This window comes from Pagrus major, chromosome 7 (genome assembly GCF_040436345.1).
Source record: "Pagrus major chromosome 7, Pma_NU_1.0".
Classification (NCBI taxonomy): domain Eukaryota; kingdom Metazoa; phylum Chordata; class Actinopteri; order Spariformes; family Sparidae; genus Pagrus; species Pagrus major.
In genome coordinates, this window is record NC_133221.1 from 11,438,657 (window position 1) to 11,459,161 (window position 20,505).

The 20,505-nt window shown below is 41.5% G+C and overlaps 1 protein-coding gene across 1 annotated transcript in view; it reads right to left on the bottom strand.

Moving 5' to 3' along the window:
• The window catches only part of LOC140999817 (cadherin-4-like), a 232,336-nt gene that overhangs the window by 43,304 nt on the left and 168,527 nt on the right, over positions 1 to 20,505 (bottom strand). Inside the window, exon 5 of the mRNA XM_073470359.1 lies at positions 17,223 to 17,420. Within this exon, the coding sequence (XP_073326460.1) occupies positions 17,223 to 17,420 (198 nt within the window). The remainder of the gene's footprint in view (positions 1 to 17,222; positions 17,421 to 20,505) is intronic.

Consider the following 20,505-nt stretch of genomic DNA (forward strand, 5'->3'; position numbering starts at 1 on the left):
ACTAGCACTGCTACTGTTCCTACACAAACATTAAAGAATGAATGTGTGTCTCCTAAACCAAACAAGCAGATAGATCAGAGAAGATTATTATATAAATGATGAATGAGGAATTGAATGTGTGCCAGGCAGATTGATGATCTCACAAAATGAGTGACTGCTCTCATTTTACACTACCAATCCATCCACCAATCATGTAGAAAAGCAGTCCATCTCAGTCACATAATAGAAGTCATAAAACAATAAGCTCTGTGTCAGAATCAGTTCATATGAAAAGTATTTCATACATTATCTATTGGTGATAATTGCTTTGCAATACAATAGATTTGATCAACAGTAGTTCTTCCTTAAAGGTCCAGTGTGTGGGATTAAGTGTCATCTAGCAGTGCAGATTGCAACCACTCTACAAGCTACCTGAAAGATAGTTTCACTATGTTGTACCTTGTATGATAAGGGATCAAATAAAGATTCTTATATTATTCTTTTTCTAGATGCATACAGATTCTACATGTCTGCTCCTTTTCTCTGGTGATGTATGTCAGTGCATGTACAGGTACAGTCATTATATCTCAGGCAAATATTGGCAAATTATAATTGATGTCTCCTATACTTGGAAGTTATTGGAGTGCAGGTATGGCATACTGAAGATAATCAGAAGGTAATTGCAGTTCTCACATATGGAGAACTGCAATTACCATACACATTGCCATACTGTTCTTGGGGCATTGTGGGTAAAATTGAAACAATTACCATACAAATTACATAACTTTCTTGGTACTGTAGATCCTTGTGAATAATTTGGTTTCGTGGATGATTTTATAGAAGAAATAATATAAATAACTGCTTAATCTGACACACCAAAAGACATGAGTAAAGCACAAGTACCAGAAGAGGTTAATGTGTTAAAAAAGTTGAGCTGATGGTGTGCTGGGTGGCAGTGAGTATCTGACTGGAGGCCTGTTCGCACTGTGGTCACAAACCCTGCTTTACCAGCTAGGCCATTAAAAACAGATTCAGACTGCATCAAAGTCATCTTCAGTAAAACCAAAACAAAGTCCACATGCAGTGGATTAGTGTTTAATATTTCCTCTGCTTTGGATACAACATAAAACCATGCACTGATATGTTAGTAGAGTAGAGCCTTATGATCATGTTCATTTTGTTTTTACTAAGTCCGTTTTACAGACAGCACATTTATTAGATGTGGCTTACAGTGGTTTCTATATGGAAACATACTGACCGTATGTAGCTGCTCATGCCACCGAATGGTGCAAACATAAACCACATAAAGACATGTCTGAGAAAATACTGTGAGACAGACATTTCCTAAATTCTGTTTGCATTTGGTTACACAAAACCTTCAGTTCAAGAAACATTAAAAGAAAGATGTCACTTTCAAATTCAACTGTATTATTAGGTCTTTGTGTGTTATATCTTTCAGTGAGCTTCAAATGGTTAGTAGGCTACCTATGTGAAAATATCTTTTAAAATATAAGAGTTTTAGATGAAGCCAGTGAGCACCAACCAGGATTAAAAAAATATTTTGAAATAAACTAAACAAATGCAAATAACACTCTGCAAAAGATGCATATTATGGCCATATGGATTCAGCTTTCATATGGATTTATATAAGGAGATTGTGGAAAAAGGAAAATTGTAAAAACAAAACAAACAAATAAAAACTGTGCCACAAAACGAAGTGACACTGCATTCAACTGCTTGAGTTGGTAAAATCTTCAAAGTAAAGTACCACTACCTGGCTTAAGCATGTCAGACACAAACATTAAGAGAAACATGCAGGCACACACACACACACACACACACACACTCTCAGAGACATGTCATGAGTGTGCCAATTAGGTGCGCTGTAGTGCGCCACTGTTCAGAGAATGACACTGGTTCAGTGAGCAGTAGGACAGCAGAAACAGTCGCTTGCAGACAGCAAAGTCACAGCAAACCCCTAAAGAGCTGAAAGCCAGGCCTCTCGCGGCTCTTAAGCCTAACAAACAGGGATAGCTGCACCAAAAATGAATGCCAAAAGGAACAAACAGAGAGATGTGTTCCTCCAACAGTACAGTAAAGCCTAACAGGCAGGCGAGAAATACAGGTATTGACCAACAGGTCACAAACAGACTGGTTAACTGAAGAAAAAGAGCATCTACAAGAGAAAGGTTTTTAGGTGGCATTGCATATCACACACATACTCCATCTGTCAAATGCACTCTGTTGCACGCACAAAGATAAAAAGACACCTTGTGTGTTTTGCTGTGAGTCAGCAAAGTGTCTGCATTAAAAGCTTTCCTGTGGCCTTTTTAAAACACAGACTTTTGCTCAGGCTTTGATGTTGAGCATTGTATCTCTTCAAAAGGTAGGGAAGGATTGATGTTGAGTATCTCAGTTTGAAGTTGGGATTTTCAAATATGCACTTGCTAACTTAAGCATAAAACACAAACAGCATAACATCTTGTATTCATTATCTGGCGAGAGTTGCATATACAGATGTACCTGTGGCTTAGTGTTTAAGAATGACAGTCCATATTAAGGCTGTCGTGTGTAAAAACACTGTATGTGTGAGAGCAATGTACAGCCACTCAAATGTTTAATGCTTTTGGTTTGGCTCTAAGGATGGCAACGTCTGTCTGTTGGTTGGTCAACCAAAGACCAACAGACTGAAATATCTCCAAAATTATTGGAGAAATTGCAAGTTTTGTCCCGACATTGATGGTCAATGGAGGTGAGATCGACCAACTGTTCCTCTGGCGCACCACAAGGTTGACTTTTATGGTTTTGAGAGAAATGTCTCAACAACAATTGAATGTATTGGCATGAACCTGGTAGACATTCATGTTCCCCAATACAGACTCCTGGAACCACTAGCATCGAAGACTCCTGAAGTGCTCTTGTTAGTCTTACAAGGTCATTTATTAATGCCGAAACAAATTTCCTCCTCTTTTCGTAGGCAAACAACACAATTATGCTGTCCTGTCTCTCATAGCTACATTGCTCTGCTGAGTCTTAGCTGCTTAAATCTCAGTTGTGTCCTCTCCTGCTATAACTGAACCCAAATATCAATTTGCATTAATGATGATTTTTATTGTGACTCATAAAAGTTGCACTGGAAGGTCAATCAAATCACTATTTTAAAATCGCAAAGTTGTCTGGCAAAATAAAAACAAATCCTGCTTTCTACCAACACCTGTACTATGTGATCTTCTTCACTGACATTCAAAATGAATGAATACAGAGTCCGTCAGAGGTCAGTGAAAGTTGCCATTTCAACTTTACTGCTACACAGGGTTATGTACAGATGCGCTTCTGTCATTGCTTCTGAAAAGCTCAGTTTTCCCCGCCTGCGTTAAAATGCGAGCATGCCATTTTCACATTCACAGAGGGGACGCAGGGCCAAAAAGATGAGCTTTCAGATTTATCTGGCTTATTGGTCTTATGCGAGTGTGTGAAAAAATGAAATGGAGAGATAGTGCGCTCTATGTGCTTTTGTATCATTTGAATGATAGCTAGAAGTGACGCAGGTGAGATTATTAAAAGACCTTCCTCCACATTAGTGAAAATAACATGGAGTAATGGAAGTTAAGCAGTGAATGACTTTTCCAATTATTGCAGTGTGAAAGGAGTCTGGTCTTTAATAGTGCAGGCTTATGGCAAATTAGAGGTGCTATTCTCCCTGGAGGTAACAATGGAATGACTCGCCCTCCTCACTCCCCTCTTCCAGGCAGGGAGAATGAAAATAAGGCAGCCATTGTGGTGGCAGACAAAGAGCGGCCGCACCCCTTAGCTTTGGCTTAGCAGGGTTAGAGTGTGAGGGCTGCCATCTCACCATTACCTCTCTCTCCCTGCCTCTCTCTCTGCCACTCTCTTTCATTAGGGGATTGATTAAATTGTGAAATCGGGAGTGTGATGGATGCATGAATGACTTCTCAAGTCGCTCCCCAAGGCTTTGACAAGGACAATATCAAGGACCCCCTGTAACTCCCTTTTCCTCCCTTCATCCCCAGGAAACCCAATCTGAGTAATTAGAGTAAAGAGTGTTAGAGACTTGTATAGGCGAGGGAAGCAGAGGGAGAGAGAGGGTGACAGTGGCATGAAATCTGCTGCTATTGCACTTTTCTCAGCCATTTACCCCCCACCACCACCACTCCATACCAATATAAGCACACACACTTTTGCACTGCCCACCTTTCATACACCACTTTCTCCCTCTTTTCCCACACCCTTCATTCTCTTGCTTCTTCTCACTTTCAAAAACCACCAGGCAGCAGAGAAGAGGAGAAATGCAGACTGGAGGGAAAATGGAGGGAAGAAAGAGTAAGAGTAAGAGAAGGGAATGAAAGTGGCTATGAATTGACTGCATCAGCACAAATGTAGCAGAGTATGAGCCCTTCTGGCTGGAAACCTGGAAACAGGAAGTATAGAGAAGTTGCCAGGGCGGGATAAAGTTTGGGGGAGAGTTTTTATCCTTTGACCAGACACGTGACCTTTGTGGGATCATGTCCTGCTGGAGTGAATTCCCCTTGCATTGTCTTTTTCAATCTAGTCAGAAAAGCATCCAGTTACATCATTGCATGGACACATTTCTAGTGGACACAGCTGAAGGGTTGTTTGGAAGGAAAAGCATACAGTTCATTCCTCCCAGCCTACAGGGGCAAACATTTCGGAGGTATCATGAGGAAAACAGATGTCTAAGGACCCAGATGTGAGTGGAAAAGCAAAAGAGGAAAGGTGTTCAGGTAGAGGCGGGAGCAGTATGCATGTTTGATGTTGACTGGAAGCTTGACAAAATGGGCTGCTCCCTGCCAAGCCTGCCCCTGCCAAGCACAGGCAGAAACTGAAGTGGGGCTGGACCTTGCCATGCTGCTGCTGGGTGTTTTGAAAAGTTGCGCATTCACAACACATAGACAGGCATGCACACACACACATACACACATACGTGGTCACACTGCAGCCTCTAAGTGTGTGTCAGAATGTTTCCCAGGATGTTCTGGCTCCTGCTAACCAAGCGAGGGATTCTGCTTGGCAAACTCCACCTCAGCAAGAGTCCAGCTGTCATCTTGACAAATGAACCTTGGAAGAGTGAGGAGGTGTGTGTGCTTATGTTTGCGCAGCCATGCATCTGTGTCTGTGGATTCACGCCTGTGTATTTTTACTCAAGCACAAGCACGTGTATCATAAGGATGACACACAGATGGCTGATGTACGTGCGGTTTTTGATTTTTACAAAAGCAGCTGACCTGTCATTCCTTGATTGACACAGATCAGAAAATGGATCAGCGGTCAGGTTCAGAGAACCTCTTTCTATTCCCAGAAGTCATCAGGGAAACATTGTTGAAAATCTGGATATGCATTAGCCGCTTGACTTGATGCTGAGTCCTCTTTAAAGTGACACTGACTACATAGCGACCAGCACAAATCACCTTATATAAAGAAGGGCTTCGCATGGCCTCAGATGAACCATAACATCAATCCCTGTATGCCGCGATACCAGGCGCTGTGCAAAGAGCTATGCATCACTCTGGTTTTATGAACAATGTGGGCTGTTAAAGCTTTTATAGAGCGTTAGGAGGAAATGTTCTTTTCTCCTGAAAATGAAGAGCAAATAAAAAAATGCGTGAAGCAGCATCGGGGAGTATTGGCCAGAGGTACGCATAAGCGAGAAGCAATGAGACGGCTGCAAAGTTAAAGGACGAGTTATAAAATACTGGCGACTTTTTATCCGGTGCTTAACTGTTTATCTTAGGAGCCATTTCATCTTGAGATGCTGTAAAGCATTTCATTGCACAGTGAGGAATTTTATTACACACATACACAGTGATGTATGTATGCTTGTACCAGATCTTCATGTGTGTCTGTCTGAGCTCCGGTGTGTGTGTGTGTCTGTGGTTAGGGGGTATTACCAGCATACAAAAACACGATCACCCCATGACAGTATCCATTATACTTGCATGAAAAGATTCTGACTGAGGCTTTTCACTGTAAATGACGAAGTAAATAGGATCACTTTATTCTGGTGCAGGCCTCAATTTTGATTTCCCTCACATTTTACCTCCAGGAGAGAAAGAGCCAGAGAAGGGGGAATGGAAAAAAACAAGCACATTAAGTGTGATTAGAATTTTTTATCACATGACTTACACCCAAAAGCGCTTTAATTCAATTCAATCACATGCCTTAGGACTTTTCCCCTCGTAATCACCTTTTTGGTCATTTCCTCTGAATGCCGTTGTTTTGTGTTGAATCAAATTTTATTCTCTTAGGTGCGTCTCTCAGGGAAACGTACAAACATTACTGAGCAAGGTGGGTGGGAGTTAAGTATTACCTGATAGGGCAACTGCCATGTGTGCATGCCTGGTTGATCTGCCTGCACGATTTCCTCTGTATCTACTTTATGCTCCGCTGTCATTCTGTCCCTCTGTCTGTCTGTCTGTCTGCCAACCTGTCTTCTCTATTTGACCGACCTTGTCTCATATCACCAACAATCACTACCACCCTCAAACCCCCCTGCTTTATCGCTGGTCCCCACCTCCCTGAGTCCCCTTCAGAATATCTTTCTTCCAATTTCACTGCACATTATTTTTTCATGTCTTCAGAGGAATAGAGATTCTTGGCTCTCCTTCATCCTACTGATCCACGGGGTCGCTGAGGCCAACCTCCAGGGGACCAGGCAGAGGCTGTTTGTTAAGCTGTTATTTATCTCCTTCATAAAGTCCTCCTCATCTCCTATTAAAGAGCCCAGAACTGTTGCCCTTGACTCACACATAACTCTTGTGTCTTTTGGTGAGATGATTTACTGTTTAATTTAACACCAACTGAACCCAGGAGGGAGCCCGCCTGGTGCTGCCTGATGTCATATCAGAGAGGAATGTGTTGGGGGGGATTTGTGAACATGTGTGTGTTTATCTCTATGTGTGTGTGTGTCTGTGCTTTCCATTTGTGTGGGTATGAGTGAGTGGGTGGCTGAGGCAGGGTTTTTTTGTTGTTTATTTCGTTATTGTAAAGCCTCTGTAGTAGCAGCTCTGGGCCTGGGTGTGCACAATGAGGCCACGTCTGGAAAATGTTCTCTTGAAAAATAAACCGTAACTGAGGACGCCTGATGAACATGTTTACAGGGACTTCACGCCACTAATTTCAAAATAATGAGATATTAAACAGTGAAAATTACATTTCAGTCTCACTTCCCTGAACACAGGAGGAAACAAAGGCCAAATGCTGCTGACAAATATATGAATGTTGTAACAATTTATTTTCCTCGTCAATACCAGGAGATTGTAGGAGACTCCATTTCCTGGGGCTGATAAATGTAATTACATTGATCGCGCTAATTTCATTAGAGGAAAGGAAATGAAGCTCATAAGGTATTTGTTATATGCCAAGACAAGACTACTCTACAAAGAGAGGGGGGGTCTGGCTCTTAAGGAAATAGGGGATCATTGAAGAGAAACAAGAATCAGAACAATGCGTAACGTAATAACGCTGTCAGAGCATTCATGAAGCCTTTCCCCATCGACCACCCTCTTCCGTGAGATATTAATGTGTCCCTGGATGCCCACCTCTTCTCTTATATACTTGAGTCTTGTGGTGTTCAGAGGGTAGTAAAATTGCTTTTATGGTCATATGTTTCATTAATGATATGAACTGTCAAAAAAGACAAGGGTGAGCATGTTCCTGCATCACAAGACTCCATTAGCAAGAGTAACAATGTAAAGCACTCTGAACTTCTGCTGGTGTTTCATTCATGCCATCATAACCTAGGGCTGGCTATCGAGCTCTATCCTAGCTGTTACAAAAGCAGACTTTTTTTAAATAAGTGAACAGTCATTTTGACATTAGCAATTTCCAATTTTGACTTACTTGTGCATGGATTGAACAGTTGTGTTATTTGACTTTATAAATGTGAAAAATCTATAGCCAGTGGTGTTTTGAGCCAAATGCAGCACATCTCAGTTTGCCATTTTACCATGCCAACATTTGCCAATTGTAACATTTTTTTTCAAACATGGGATAACCCTCTAAAAATAGGCAATCAACTATTTTCCCATTACCAGGAGACAATTTTACCTTTCTGTTTTTTTCTTGCTTGTTATGTTCATGTAGTAGAGTGTGCCAGAAAAACAGCGAACAGTAGAAAGCACGAGATCATATACCTCATCAGACTACATCCAGAAGTAAATAACTAGTTTTACAAAGTATTAATCACTTGTATTCTGAATTAGACACATTGCTTTTTCCGAAGCTGATATCGGAAGTTGCTAAGGACTTCAACATCTCGCTTCTTTCTCATCTTTGTTAAGAGTTGCACATGCGCAGTAGCGATCAGGCAGCTGACAGGCAAGGAAGCCACTCCGGTGTAGTTATTGTTTACGTCTGTCCCCCTTTCAAAAGCAGCGCTGACTGAACAATATTTGAGCGCTGCCTGAACAGAGAACACACAAAGAACAAACGTCATAGCATTGCGCCTGGCAATGGGCAAAAATTAGCTTGTCCATCTGGGTGTTGTGTTCCAATCACAGCCAACTGGAGCTGGAGCTGCAGAGTCACAGGAGTGAATGCCGATTGTATCCACTCACGTTAAAAACAGTGTGAAAGGGGTATCAGCAAAAAAATACAAGCTACAGTTGAGGCTGATGGGGATGTCATTAGTTTTGCAGGTATTCAGTCATAAACCAAAGTACTGGTGCATTAAAACTTTGATCTGATGGTGCTGCAAGAAGAAAGGTCAAGGGATTACAAAATTCATCCTGAGGGAATTCCACAGCAGTCCTGCAAATAGTTGTAGATGAAACCAAAATCCAAAAAGGTCAACTGCAGATGCTGCTAGAGGAGTAGTACAGGGATTGCCAAACTCAGTCGGCTTTATCCTCTGGGGACCACGAGTAACTGTAGAATATGTCATGCTAATCCATCCAGTAGTTGTTGAGATATTTTAGTCTGGACCAAAGTGGTGCACCAACCAACTGTCGACCTAGAATCTGAAATTCACATCCTTAGAGCAATGAGGCTAAGATGTAACAAAAAAAGAGGATCAGTAAATATCAAACTGCGAATTTAGCAAAAATATTTGCAATGTCACCAAACAAGGTTTGCTTGTGCTGGAACAAAAGAGCTGGGGTTTGTAGGGTAAACACCTTGTGTGAATTCTTAAGGAGGTGGAATCAAACAAAAAGCCAAGAGTTTAAAAGCTTGTCAAGATGTGGTACTCAGTAAAACAAAGCGCAAATGTAATGCTGACCTGACTGTTTGCACCCACCGCGATCGCTTTTCCTCCCTCTTCAAACTCTACAGGAGGTCCAAGCATACCTGAAAGGAGTTCATTGTTTCCTACTTTTCTTCCTGGCTTGATAGAGCTAATGTAATGTGTGTGTTTGAATTGAGCATATTTGTGTTGAAGTTGTATTCATGCCAAGAAAAGGACCTCAGCAGTGCACGAGAACTTTGAAAGAACACATAACAAAAAAACATAACCTAGAACAAACTATACTTGAATACATATACAGCAGTGCACACCCTGTAAAGATGATGTGTTTGAGGGACTTAATGTAGGCACACATTTGTTTTCACAGCTTGAATTTATTTAGCCCACAGCCCAGAGTTCGGTGCAGGTCCATATGGGCAGCAATGTGGTTTCCTAGTGACTGAGCTCTGGATCTGGATTGTGATCCTTAAATACTTGCATCCCTGCGTTTCACCATCCTGCGGTTTCTCTGGCGGACTGGGTTAAAGAAAAACAAGATGGAGTTCTGTTTTTCTGGCTTAGTTTTTTCTTCTCTTTGTTCAGGGATAAAGCAGAAATGCGACCAAACAAAACCCCAAACAATGAGCATATACAAAGGCAACAACACAGCACATGCGCTTTACTGATCCTTTGTTTGCTGCTTGTGTAGGACAAGTAATTTCTCTTTGTGCCTGGGTATGCATGTGAATGTTTGTTTCTGATTGAGTGTGTGTGCTCGTGAGCGTATGTCTCCGCAGGAGAGAGTTGAAAAAGATGAAGGGGCAGGCTAGTCAGTGCAGTGCTGGTGTTGGCCGGGCGGTGGGGTGGTAGATGCCAAAAGGCTTCATTAGACTCGAGGGAAGAGGCCGTGAACAGCAGTTCTCCGGGAAGTCTATCAGACCTAAACACAAACACAGACGTGCCTCTAATCCTGGTTGAACCCTACTTTGCCTCTCTCGCTTCTTTTCCTTTCTTTCTGTTGCTTTTTCTTGTTCTCACTCACACGCACACGTCTTTGCCCCCCCCCGCCTCAAATTCTCCAATGCAATCAACCACAGCTCCAGCTCGCTTGTACAGTATGTTGCTTTTTGTTTTCTCCTTTTCTTTCAGATCTTTTTTTCCCCCTTTTTTTGTCTGTCTTTCTGGTGTTTTTGTTGTTGCCGTCTCTGTCAGTGAAGCGGAGCAGTCATTAATCACTGGTAAACGTACGCAGAGGAGATGGCAGACACCTCAGGGGGGGAGTTCTCTCATTCTGCTCAGAAAACGCTTTTCACAACGTGCTCCGCGGAGAGAGATGTAGAAATTGGAGCACAGGTGCTGCAGTGAGTACCATAAACATAACCAGATGCACTGCAACACACATCAAATCGGATACAAATGTCAGTATTTTGTGCACTGTTTAACATTCAGGCTCCCTGTTATTAGACATATTTCCTCAAGCTACTACCAGGAAATAAATGCCTGCAACAAAATACTGATACACATGAGTTGTCGATTATAGTGCAGCATATCAAATGAGCCTCTTTCTCTACATATCAGTCAATAGAGGGCTTTTGACAAGCACCCATTTATTTGGCTTATTGCTCTCACAGCTGCTGTTTCTCTCAATGGTATTCCTGTCAATATAATGTCCTGAGATTATTGAGGGACGCAGCCGCGCTTTATCGAAATATCTGGCTTCTCCGTCTCAAGGACAGCCGGTAGACAGAAGAATTTTCATCCAAAGAAATATTATCCAATAAAACAACAGTTTAGCTGAAAATTGCAGTCATTTTCACATCCCTTATTCTAGTTCTCAAAATAAACGTTTTCTCTCTCAAAATAATATCTCCGTTAGATAAATACTAAATTATTCCCAAGAGCAGACCTGGGTTAGAAGTGAATGAACAACAGGTTTGAAGAGAGAGGCTGAAAAGACAGATGACAAGGACAAAATGATGCAATGGGAGAACAATTAGAAGAAAAGAGATGGCGAGAAAAAGGGTAAAACACGATTAATGTTTTGAGAAAGTGTTTTTGTACCTTCTGTAGGTGTTTAGAGACACCTCAGTCGGTTGCATGTGAGGGAAAAGCTAATTAGTAATGCTTAAAACGAGAACTTTAGACTGTAGACTATAGTCCTCAAACCGTTTCTGGAGCTTCGCGGGCAAACGTTGTAGCATTCTCCTTAGCAACTGAAGTAGCTGGGGACTTAAAACGTAGAAAACAAAACAACCAAAAACAAACATGAAATAGCTTCATACAGATTGTCAAGCATAATCCAAGTCTGCAGAAGGCCCAAGATCCCAAATTGATTTGAGAAGACATTATTTACTCCCTTGATGCACGGTTGAGATTTTGCACCCACTTCAGACAGTATGTGTGCTGAGGCTTTTAGCTTAGCAGCTGCGGGGAAGATCACGGCTCAAAAAAAGATGTAAATAACATCTTTTCAAAACAACTTGGTATCTATTTACTACTATCTGCTTCAGTTGTTTAGAAGAATGCTGCAACGCTGTTTTGCTGTGAAGCTCCGGAAAAGTTTTGTGGACTACGAAACTGCACTTGACTATTCATCCTCACGAGGTTGAGTAGAATGACCGAAATGTAACTTTTGGGTGAACTTATCCTTTAATGCTAAGCTAGGTTAGTCATCTTTCGGCTGCAGCTTCGTTTATGACGGTGGTATCCATCTTCTCATCTAACTCTCAGCAATGAAGAAAATAAGGATATTTCCCCAAATTTCAAGCTAATCCATTAAAAGCATCTGATGCTTACCTGATGCTGATCTGATAATGTGTAAATTGTCAGATACAGTATATAAAACCTCTCTTTTCAATGTGGCATAACCATCTCACCCACACCAGCAACTCTGACCGGTCAAAACCACAGCTTTCACTCTCTCTATTATTTTCTCACAGAGTCAGCGAACAGTACAATAAAACAGGCATTTTACTGGACAAACATTTATTCATACCCCATCTGGCTCCTTGGCTAAACTGTTGTTTCATCAGGGTTTTGTTCATTTTTCTGCTGACGGCTGTTCTAATAGGGGGTTAAGGGAGTTGGGTGGTGGCGGTGGGGGTGGTTACGTTGAGTCTTTATTTACCCGAGCAGAAGAAATCAATGCCTCTCTGCCGTAGGAGAAGTGTGTGGATCAATGGAAGGTTTCAAAAAGCCTCTGTGAAAAATCAATGTCCCTTACATGCTATTGATGGCTGTTTGGCCGCAGAAGAAAGAGAACGACAATGAACACCTGTTTATTGTGAAAAATTACTCCCCACACTTTGTTTTAGTCTTTCTGGAACTCTTCCTCTCTTTGCTTTGTTCTAGTTTTGTATTTATGGTTCCTATCCATGGCTCACTTTGCTAGGTTTTTATTTTGTCTTTTTGTTTAAAGTTAAGCACCACTTATACCCTTCAAATGAAAGCAGTGAGTTGCATGTATTCTGTTATACGTACTTAAAGTTACAATATGTAACATTTCTGCATTAAGATGGCTTAAAATGACCAGGCCTTTCTCATGGAGAGGTCCTGCACCTGTGCCACATTAGACCTTAATTTAGAAAAAAAATTGTGTAGTAGTTAACATTTGAATTGTGCCATGAATTACACGTTTGTCAATTTTATAGAAAATGTTTTTAACTCGAGAAAAGCTACAGTTTGTAGTAAAAGATCGTAAAATATCATTTAGTTTTGTGTGAAACCTCTCAGTGAACTACATCGTCTCTGTATGTCACCAGCAACAACATGGCCACCACCTCAGCATAGAAAAAGTATTTAAAAAGATGAATATCATAACAAGTCTGGCCACATTGACAACTGCAGTTATGTGAAAAGGGAGTTAGTCAGTTGTGTACACTAGCTAATATACGGGACCAGCTCTACAAGGTTTGCTGTGGCAACGGTGGCGCATGAAAATGCAGTGGCCCCTAGCTCCTCCAAATTATGCTACATTTTGTCATTTCTTTGCCTTTATTGTTGAAACACATACTGCCTATAGCAGAAATATTTTCATCAGCATTGGAGAAGAAGGCGGGTGTTTTGGGTTAAGAGCTGCGGACTTTGAGACCATCATGACCCATGACGTCTTTCAACCATCCAACCTGACCAGCTGGACCACCCTGGGGAGGATGTGAGTGTTTCTACCACAACATCTCAGATCGAGCTGTTGAATTCAAGCAACATTTTTGACTAAACTCTATTTGTTGGAGTACTTTTAATGCAGCATACTTTTTACTCTTCAATGTCAAGATTTTATGAGAAAAAAATCAATACTTTACATCTTTACATTTAGATACATTAATTGCACTACTTATGCACTCATTAATACATGTATGGGCATTATGATAAGAGGCTGGTGGTCTGCTGATCCCAGCACTGCTGGCACTCTGTTTTTTCTACCGCAGTCGTGCCTCCTCGTGACTCATATCAGAATAAATTATTTTGGTACAGAGGGAGATTTAGATGAGACAAAGAATTCTTGGCCTCTCTTTTTTGTTTTTCCACTGTTGGGAGTATGGCCTTCAAACAGCGTGAACAGCTAATATTAGCAGAATGCAGCGCAGAGGGCAGCAAGCTGCAGTTGTGAAAGTTGTTTGGACATGAGAGAACTGTCAGCAGGAAATGTGTCTGTTGTGTTCATCGTATTGTCACAACTTCAGCCAGACCTTGACATTCATCTACTTATCTTCTCCGTTTTCCTGTCATATACCAAAGAACCTTAAAAAGAAGGAAGGTTATTTCATCACCGAATCTCACTTTGGGGCCAGACTGTGGTGACAGCCGTATTGAAGCTCTCTGACTCTCTGAAGTGTGGTCTTTCATTTTCTGGAGGCATTTCTTCATCAAATGTTATACGATGCAGATATGTTGGATTTTAATGTGTTTCTTCATGCATCTTCAACTGACTTCATTACAGCTGTCAACGGGGTCTGGCCCCAAAGCAAGATTCAGTGACATGATGACCCTTCCTTCCTATTTAAATGTACAAATTCAAGGACTCCCTCCTGCCCAGTAGTAACCCCTTTCCCCCCAGTCCAAACACATGACCAAATCCGCCCATTTCTTCACCTGCTACCCTTCTTCCTGATTAGTCAAGCAGTATATCTTCTACACTGGACCATCTCCACTCTGTCTTTGCCAGAGTGTAGTGTGTATATTCCTACAAGAAGATTGAAAATATAGTAATCTACAAAAGGCGGACCCTGCAGAAAAAGGGCACCACTGGTCAAGTTTCTTTTTCAGTAGATACTTTTGGTATTGGTATGTATTTTAAGACAACTTTTATTCTGCTTGATTACGTTTTTTTTTACAAAGTTACAGTACTTTAACTTGCGTACAGTTTTTGGCTACTATACCTACCTCTGATTGTAAGAAAGCAGAGCACTGCTGTCCATCATCTGGAAAGACAAATGAGGTGGAACCAGTGTTGCTAACATCAGGCTACATTCAGTACAACTATTTGACACTTGAGGCTGATAGGGTTTAATGTTAAGCCACAGAGTTACACGATGCGCACTACACCTTGATGTACAGTGGAAGAGTCTGAAGTGTGAGAGCAATTATTTCAGCACTGCTATTAAAAAAAAACAGTCAATAACATCTCACTGAGCTTTGACACTGTCTTGGCTTTAAGGAGCAATGGGAGTACAGTTCTGCCGACACTTCACCTAAGCGTCAACATTTCCCTCGAGCCATGTCAGGCTGCAAGCTCAGAGGCCAGTCAGTAGGGCCTCTGTCCTGACACCTGCCCGATCCTGTGCTGGTCTGATCAAAGTGACAGTGCTGCAGACCTGGGGAGATGCAGGTGAGGGCTGCTGTCACCCCACCTGTCCAACTGATGGCAACTTGGTCAGGGCAGGGAGAAAAGCGGCGGGATGGTGGGGAAGGCCGCTGTCTGCATGTCACTCAGTACTGCGCTGGATGACAGAACAGCCCATTAGGAAAGGGACTGACTTCACAGGCCATTAGAGGAGGCATCACACAGCCACAGCACACAGAGCACTGAGTAATGGCACAGTTGGAGAGAGACAGGGGAGGGAATGTGAGACAGAAAGACTGCGAACTCTGTTTTCCAACATGTTAAAAAAAAATTGGAAATTGTGATTAACATACTAAATGTCAGAGACTGAAAAAAACAGTTCTGTTTGCTTGATGAAATTAAAGTTCTTGGTTTTGATTGAGTAATATGAAGCAGATGCACAAAAGCCCCAATTCTCAACAGGGGACCAAAGAGGTCATAAAAGTGGAATAAACACATAAACAATACGTATGGCAAAATCATTCCCATGCCATCCAACCCCCAGAGCTGTCTCCTTGTTAAAATCTTTAGTTCTCAGTATGGCCCTGCCTGCCCTCCAGTCATCATTAAAGAGAAAGACGGGAGCCTGAGAGCCCAACGGAGGCATCAGCACGCATCACTTCTCCTCTGCTCTGAACGCTACACTCTCAGCAATCCACCAGCCCCTGACGGACCTATTTACTGCACAAAGTGGATTGTGTTTGGCTGCACAATATACCTCCAAATGTTCCTTTGATACCCCCCTCTCTCTCTGCCCGCCTCATCCCCTCAGTCTCTCTCTGGTTCTAACCAGCTCATGGAATCAGCAGAACTGTTTGGCCAGTTTATGGCTGGTGTAGCACTACTGAAGGGCTGAGCGAGCTCAGATGAGACTGCCACATCATGCCAGGCTGATGGGACACACTCCAACTCCAAAACAAAGACTTACAACTCTCCTCTTTGACTTGATGTTTTTCTTTCACTATATAAAAAAAAAAGGAGAATCAAAAAAGTTTCCTTCAAGCAGATCCTGAGGCTTTTCCCTCGGGATTGGATGAAACCCGGCAGGAAAACAAAGAACAGAAACAAAAGGAAAAAGTGCTTCTTTTGCACAATTTAAGACCCAAAAGAGATAAACTGTGAGAGGTTTGTAAACAGCAAGGAAAAGCTGATGGCTAGATATCCCAGATAAAGAGAGAAGGAAAGTGGGAGCAGGGAATGAGACAGCGGACTCCTGGAATGATGTTTTTTGATGAATTACAGCACGCACAACAAGCTCAGAGTCTAGAGATTTGCTATGAGAGAGGCAAACTGCGCATTCTGTTGTGACAGAATCTCTGAATTTTAAACACTCTGCAGCTCGAGCTTTGCACAACAACACATTTACACAAACATTTATTTATTCATGTTTTTTTGTCAGACAGCTTTGTACAGGCTCGACCTTCAACCATGTTGTGTTGATATTTTGTACTTATCAAAACTAGCAGTTTTGCAGAAATGAAATTTGCAGTGATAGGAGTCAGTTGTTGCCACAATCCAATATTGAATGCTAAATGAGGAGAGGTTTATGGAATAATGATGAGGGAACAACAGCTGAGGTGTCGCTTAGTTCTTTAGGCATGGATGCCGGTTATTGTCCATGTTATTACCTCTGATCTATTTAAGTTTAAACTATCAAGATGTTATTGGGCAAGGCGGATGAACCGCATTGTTCTTTTGGGCCTGGGAAGCTTTTCTAACGTCCTCCTTATATCCCACAGGAGGCTCAGAGTTATGGCTTCAGTAAAGATTCTGTGACAAATTGTATTGTTATAAAGGAGCTAGAGAAATAGTATTGAACTTCGGGCAACCTTTCTGAAATGGCCTGATAAAGGAAAGAAAGGATGCATGAAGGAGCAGAAATAATCATTCGATTCACTGTGAACCCAATGGACCTCTCGATGTGGGAGGGTTTAGCTGCTTAGCTGTTATGGAGCCCGCTCTGTGTCTGAAGGGAAAACGTCTTAGGGCCAATCAGGGCTGTTTAAATACCTTAAGATTTTGTGGCTATAATTACATCGGGGGATCACAACATAATCATCTGCGAGGATGAGGAGAACAAACCAGTTATGTTAATTTATTTCTGTTCTTTATCACTAATCATCCCACACCCACAATCAGTGTTAGCCATGAAGTGCCCTCAAGAAATCCCAGCTGTGAATTCAGAACGAATCAGTGATGCGGCCCATCAAATCTGTCACTTACGCTGACGAGCATCTGAGGGAATGGTCCTCGAGAATTTTCTGCCACGTTGATTGGTGGGATCACCCAGTCCCTCTTCTGTCTCCGTAGACCCTTGGAGCTGTTCAGGCGGGACCCTGAGAACATGATGACAGGAGGTGGTGCTTGGAACGCCTCCTTCCTCTCTTTTCTCTCTGCAACTTTCCCCTCTTCCTTTGTGACCTTTAAGACAACACAAGGCTTTATTTAGTAGGCTGTTAATGATAACAGTAACTGATGTGATGGCCAAGGGTTTTATATGTCAGAGAACAAACTCACAGGACAACAAGACACGTTTAGTAGTCATCAGGTCAAAAACGACGTTTTGTTTAAAATCTTTAGGGGGTGAAGACGAGTATGATGTTTTTTCTCATACAGTGAGCAGTTAGCGCTGTGTAAGCCACCTGGCAACATCAAGTATGTGTACTTTAATTGAGCGGCAGCAGGGCACATCTCCACCACTGTGGTTACCAGGTACATCTGATCCTACTAACAACCAGCACATACATGCTATCTACATTCTCTAATCTTATTAGCAGATTTAGCTTTCTAATATCATATCAACAAACACTAGATAATCAGAATGAAGCTTGTGGTGCTCTATTAAGACCATTTTTTTAATTGATATGGTTGTTGCAAAATTCAGAGAAATTAGATACAGGTAAAATTGACTCCTGCCTCATTTTTCATGATGTGGTTTCTTTGGTTGCCACGGTCAATGGTTTCCTTGGCAGCAAGTTCTGGTGGCACCATCTCTTTGTTATCTGAAAGTATTTCCCTAAATAACTTTTTAACAATAACTGTAGTGAGAAGAATGTGTGTAAGGCAGCTAGTCCCCACATGAAATGCAGCCGGTGGCAGTCTTCCTTTTGTCACTGTGGGGCTGCTTTTGCAACAACATTATATCTATTATTTAACCTGCAGTACTTCCGCCATTGCTATAGTCGAAGAGAATGCAGATGTTGCTATGGAAACCAGGTGCGTTGGATCCACTCACACATTAATACAGTCATTTAATGTACTCACTCACTCACTCACTCACTCACTCACTTACTTGATAGCGATGAGGAAGATCGGATCATTATACAACAAGTAGCTCCGACCAAGCAATGTGATTGGTCAACTACACATTTAGAACGTGATCAAATCAGCCTGAGAGTGCAACCTTGCTCATTGCCCAAATTATTACTACTCGCCAATCCTTGGCAACAATGTAACTACCAGAGCTGGAGCAAAAGCCATTTAGTATTTATTGTCATACACATGGTGCAATTTCTGAAAAAATCCTAGAGTGGAATGTTCCTGAAATGTTTTTACACAGTGGGCCTTAATAGACTTTAAAAATGTTAAATAATATAAAAGTGTATAATATAAAATTTCTTATTCTGAACGCTAATTGCACCACATGAATACATTTTGATCATATTTTTCTTTCTCAAGGGCGAGCTTTACCATCATTGGAGATGCAGTCAGGACCAAGGCACTTCCATAAGCATGACTGAAGAAATTCACACAACGTGTGAACATATAGTATATATGAAATAAGGTTTTATTTTCCTTAACCACATTTTTGCTCTGATAAAGTCTGATGATAAACTCCTAATAAATCCTTGAAATAATAACATAAAAAAGACAGAATGAACATTGATGTAAATAGTAAATAGACAATTTTTCTGTACAAAACCCCTTCCTATTTACAACTTTGTTTGCTCATATGTGATTGACAAGTGGACTATTTTCAACGATTTTAAATAAAGTAAATGGGTCCATAACAATTTCTCATTCAGTTATTTGCACACATAGTGTAACTTCCCAAACTATCAGGAGTGAAAATCTCTTAAAAGCATTAAATCTAAATCTCTGCAATGCACCATATAAGCAACACACACAGTGTGTTAAATGATGTTGACATCTTTAATCTGTCATTATGTTTTAGGCGGGACAGAGCTGTAAAGTGCAATTGCACACACTCTTTGCATATAAGAGGTTGTATGTGTGTGTGTACATGTGCATATATGTGAAAGAGGCCATAAACTATAGACTTTGTCATTTACAACAGGTATAAAAAGTCTATTAACACAGAGCATGTCTGTGGTAGGATTTACAGCATCTTTCCGTAGACAGTGACAGCTGAGCCACAGACACAAGCTTCAATCATACAGTATTCTACCATCACACACTCCTCTCACACACTCCCTGCAGGCAGAGAGAAATGACCACCACAAACCTGTCTTTTTGAAAGATGCTCAAATAAGGAACTTGAAAGGAGCACATTTTCAATCTCCTCATGAACATTAACTCACCCATGAGTCAGAGGAGCTACATCAAATGCTGAAGCTATCAGGCATATCACCTATCTAAATTAATGTCCTCGTGTGGAAATGCTGCCAAACACATGAAGGTGAACTAAAGACATTCTGCTTCAATGCAGATGCTTCCAGAGTGGGTAGAAACAAACAAACTAATTGAAAATACAGTGAGAGAGCTTTAATTGTGTACCCATGGGCTAGTTGATGCACCTGAGTGCAGATGATCAGATAAGTACAGCACTCATATCAACGCGTTTATGTCAAGGTTACATATGGTCCACCATCTCAAGGCTTACTCTCTACATACCGCATGTTTAGTGTCCCAGGGGCTACATAGATGTGCTGTATGTAAGTGATCTAAAGGTTACATTAAATTGACAACCCGCAGAGTTGTTCTGCAGTAAGTTTACCAACATATCTCAGGGTTACAAGCCAGTAAAAACATGTCAAGAATTCAGTCACGAACATCATTGCTGAAGCGATGCATCAATTGCACTCTCTGTCTCAATCACGTTCCCCTGAGCTATCCCTTGCTCCCGTGCTCCCACCTGCCCTTCTCTTGCAGTGTTATTGTTTTTCTCCATCTCTCCTCCCAGTCAGTGTGTCCTGACAGCTTGTCTCAATAACAGTGATTCCTCGAGCACTGGGCTGTGTTAGGCTGATGGTGAACCAGCAGGTAACAGCAGCATGGAGCTTCACCTTCCAAACACTCTTACCACCAGGCCCCAACAAATTCCCAGTTCATGTCTTTGTCATGTCTGCTCCAGGGACACCAGTGGAGAGAACGTTTTCATTAATTCATTCACTCAACCCGTTATTCATAGAGGGTGATCCAACCAATGATAGCAGTTCACTATCTCTTGCAAGGGTGTTTGCAAACGCAAAACTCAAACCTTTAGAAAAAACATTAAAATGCAGCAAGTCAACCCTAAACATGTATGCAATGCTTAGATCTAAGA